The sequence below is a fragment of the Austrofundulus limnaeus genome, unplaced genomic scaffold (genome assembly GCF_001266775.1).
Source record: "Austrofundulus limnaeus strain Quisiro unplaced genomic scaffold, Austrofundulus_limnaeus-1.0 Scaffold1402, whole genome shotgun sequence".
In the NCBI taxonomy this organism is placed as follows: Eukaryota; Metazoa; Chordata; class Actinopteri; order Cyprinodontiformes; family Rivulidae; genus Austrofundulus; species Austrofundulus limnaeus.
The window spans coordinates 29122-30505 of NW_013953804.1; the positions used below are offsets into that span (position 1 = coordinate 29122).

General features: G+C 40.7%; 1 protein-coding gene across 2 annotated transcripts in view; it reads right to left on the bottom strand.

Moving 5' to 3' along the window:
• ncapd3 (non-SMC condensin II complex, subunit D3) overlaps positions 1-1384 on the bottom strand; it is a 29289-nt gene that overhangs the window by 3489 nt on the left and 24416 nt on the right. For both annotated transcript variants that reach the window (XM_014032251.1, XM_014032249.1), the window contains exon 31: positions 679-737. In XM_014032251.1, the coding sequence (XP_013887705.1) occupies positions 679-737 (59 nt within the window). The remainder of the gene's footprint in view (positions 1-678; positions 738-1384) is intronic.

The window sequence follows — 1384 nt, forward strand, 5'->3', positions numbered from 1 at the left end:
GATGGAGACATGGAAACGCTGCTGCTTTGCAGCTGCGTTACCCTGCTTCCTCGGGCTTGGACCCCTAATTATGCCTCTTATTTAACAAATATTATTTTGACATCTGAGTTGCCAAATTTTTTAATCAATTTTATTTTCACTTTCATAGTTTTATCTTCAACTGCTTGTAGTTTTAACTGTCTTGAGTGTTCATAGAAATGGTTTTTCCAGCTTGTAACCAAGATTTTAATGTTTTAATGTTTCTATGTTTAACTAAAAGAACCTATAGGAATTAATTGGGCTTAAGAGATGAATGAGCCAATAGGCGGTCTGAACTCTGGTCTCATCTGGCCCGCGGGCCGCCAGTTGATTAGCCCTGCTGTAGAGTCAAAGTTTATTGACTAACCAGATGATAATTACACTTGGAAATGTATATACAGTATATCGTTTTAAGTAAGAGAACCCTCATAATAGTTTTGGTTCAGACAAACATGTTCCTTTTCCTTACTAGAATTTAAAATTAAACTTGAAACTGTTGATGCTAGTCCACATGTCTGTGTTTAATTTAATCTTAGTATGGCTTCTTTAGCTTCAGATCAAATGATTAACAGCTCCTTCCATGTAACAACTTATTTTCATCTTGTTCATACTTCGACCTGCTGCTTTTGGTATCTTTGGTGATTTTCTTTGTTTTCCTACCTGTTCCATCCAGAGCCACTGACTTCTGCTGCTCCTGTGACCTCAGTCTGCGCACAGGTCTGAAGAAACACAAGACATTCAAATACACACAATGGGCCACCACCCCAAAAACACCATATAAGGCTATGTTTCCTGCCTCAGACACAAGGAAGTGTCCATTCATGAAAATGACAGCGAAAACTAAAAAGAAATTTCCGAGTTCAGAGATTGAAGTCCGTCTGTCAGAGATCCAGAAAAGAAAATCTGTCATTTTTAGCAGCTCAGCTGTGGGATAAAAAGAGCTGCTAAAAGTATAAACAACTGTGTTAAATAATTTTCACTTATTCAGAAGCCACAGCGCTGCGCTGCGGGGGGGGGCTGTCTCCGATGCGGTGGTCTCAAATGCGGGTTTGAAATAAGCATTTTAAAATGTTTTCAAAATAAGTCTGGCACTTTGGAGAAAACCCAGGACTCGCTGGAGGGATTATTTATCCCCTCTGGTCTGGGAACGTCTCGGAGTCCCCCAGGACGAGCTGGAAGGTGTCGTTGGGGAGAGCGGGGTCTCTCCTGCTGCCCCCGCACCCGATAGCGGGTAAGCCGGCCGGACGGACAATTTATATTGTTAGTCTAAATTATTACATTTAAAATTATAACTCTAATTCAAGCAGAATAGTCTATTGTAGCGAATTACTCCATGAAATTAGGACCAGCCTAATCTTCACAAAGG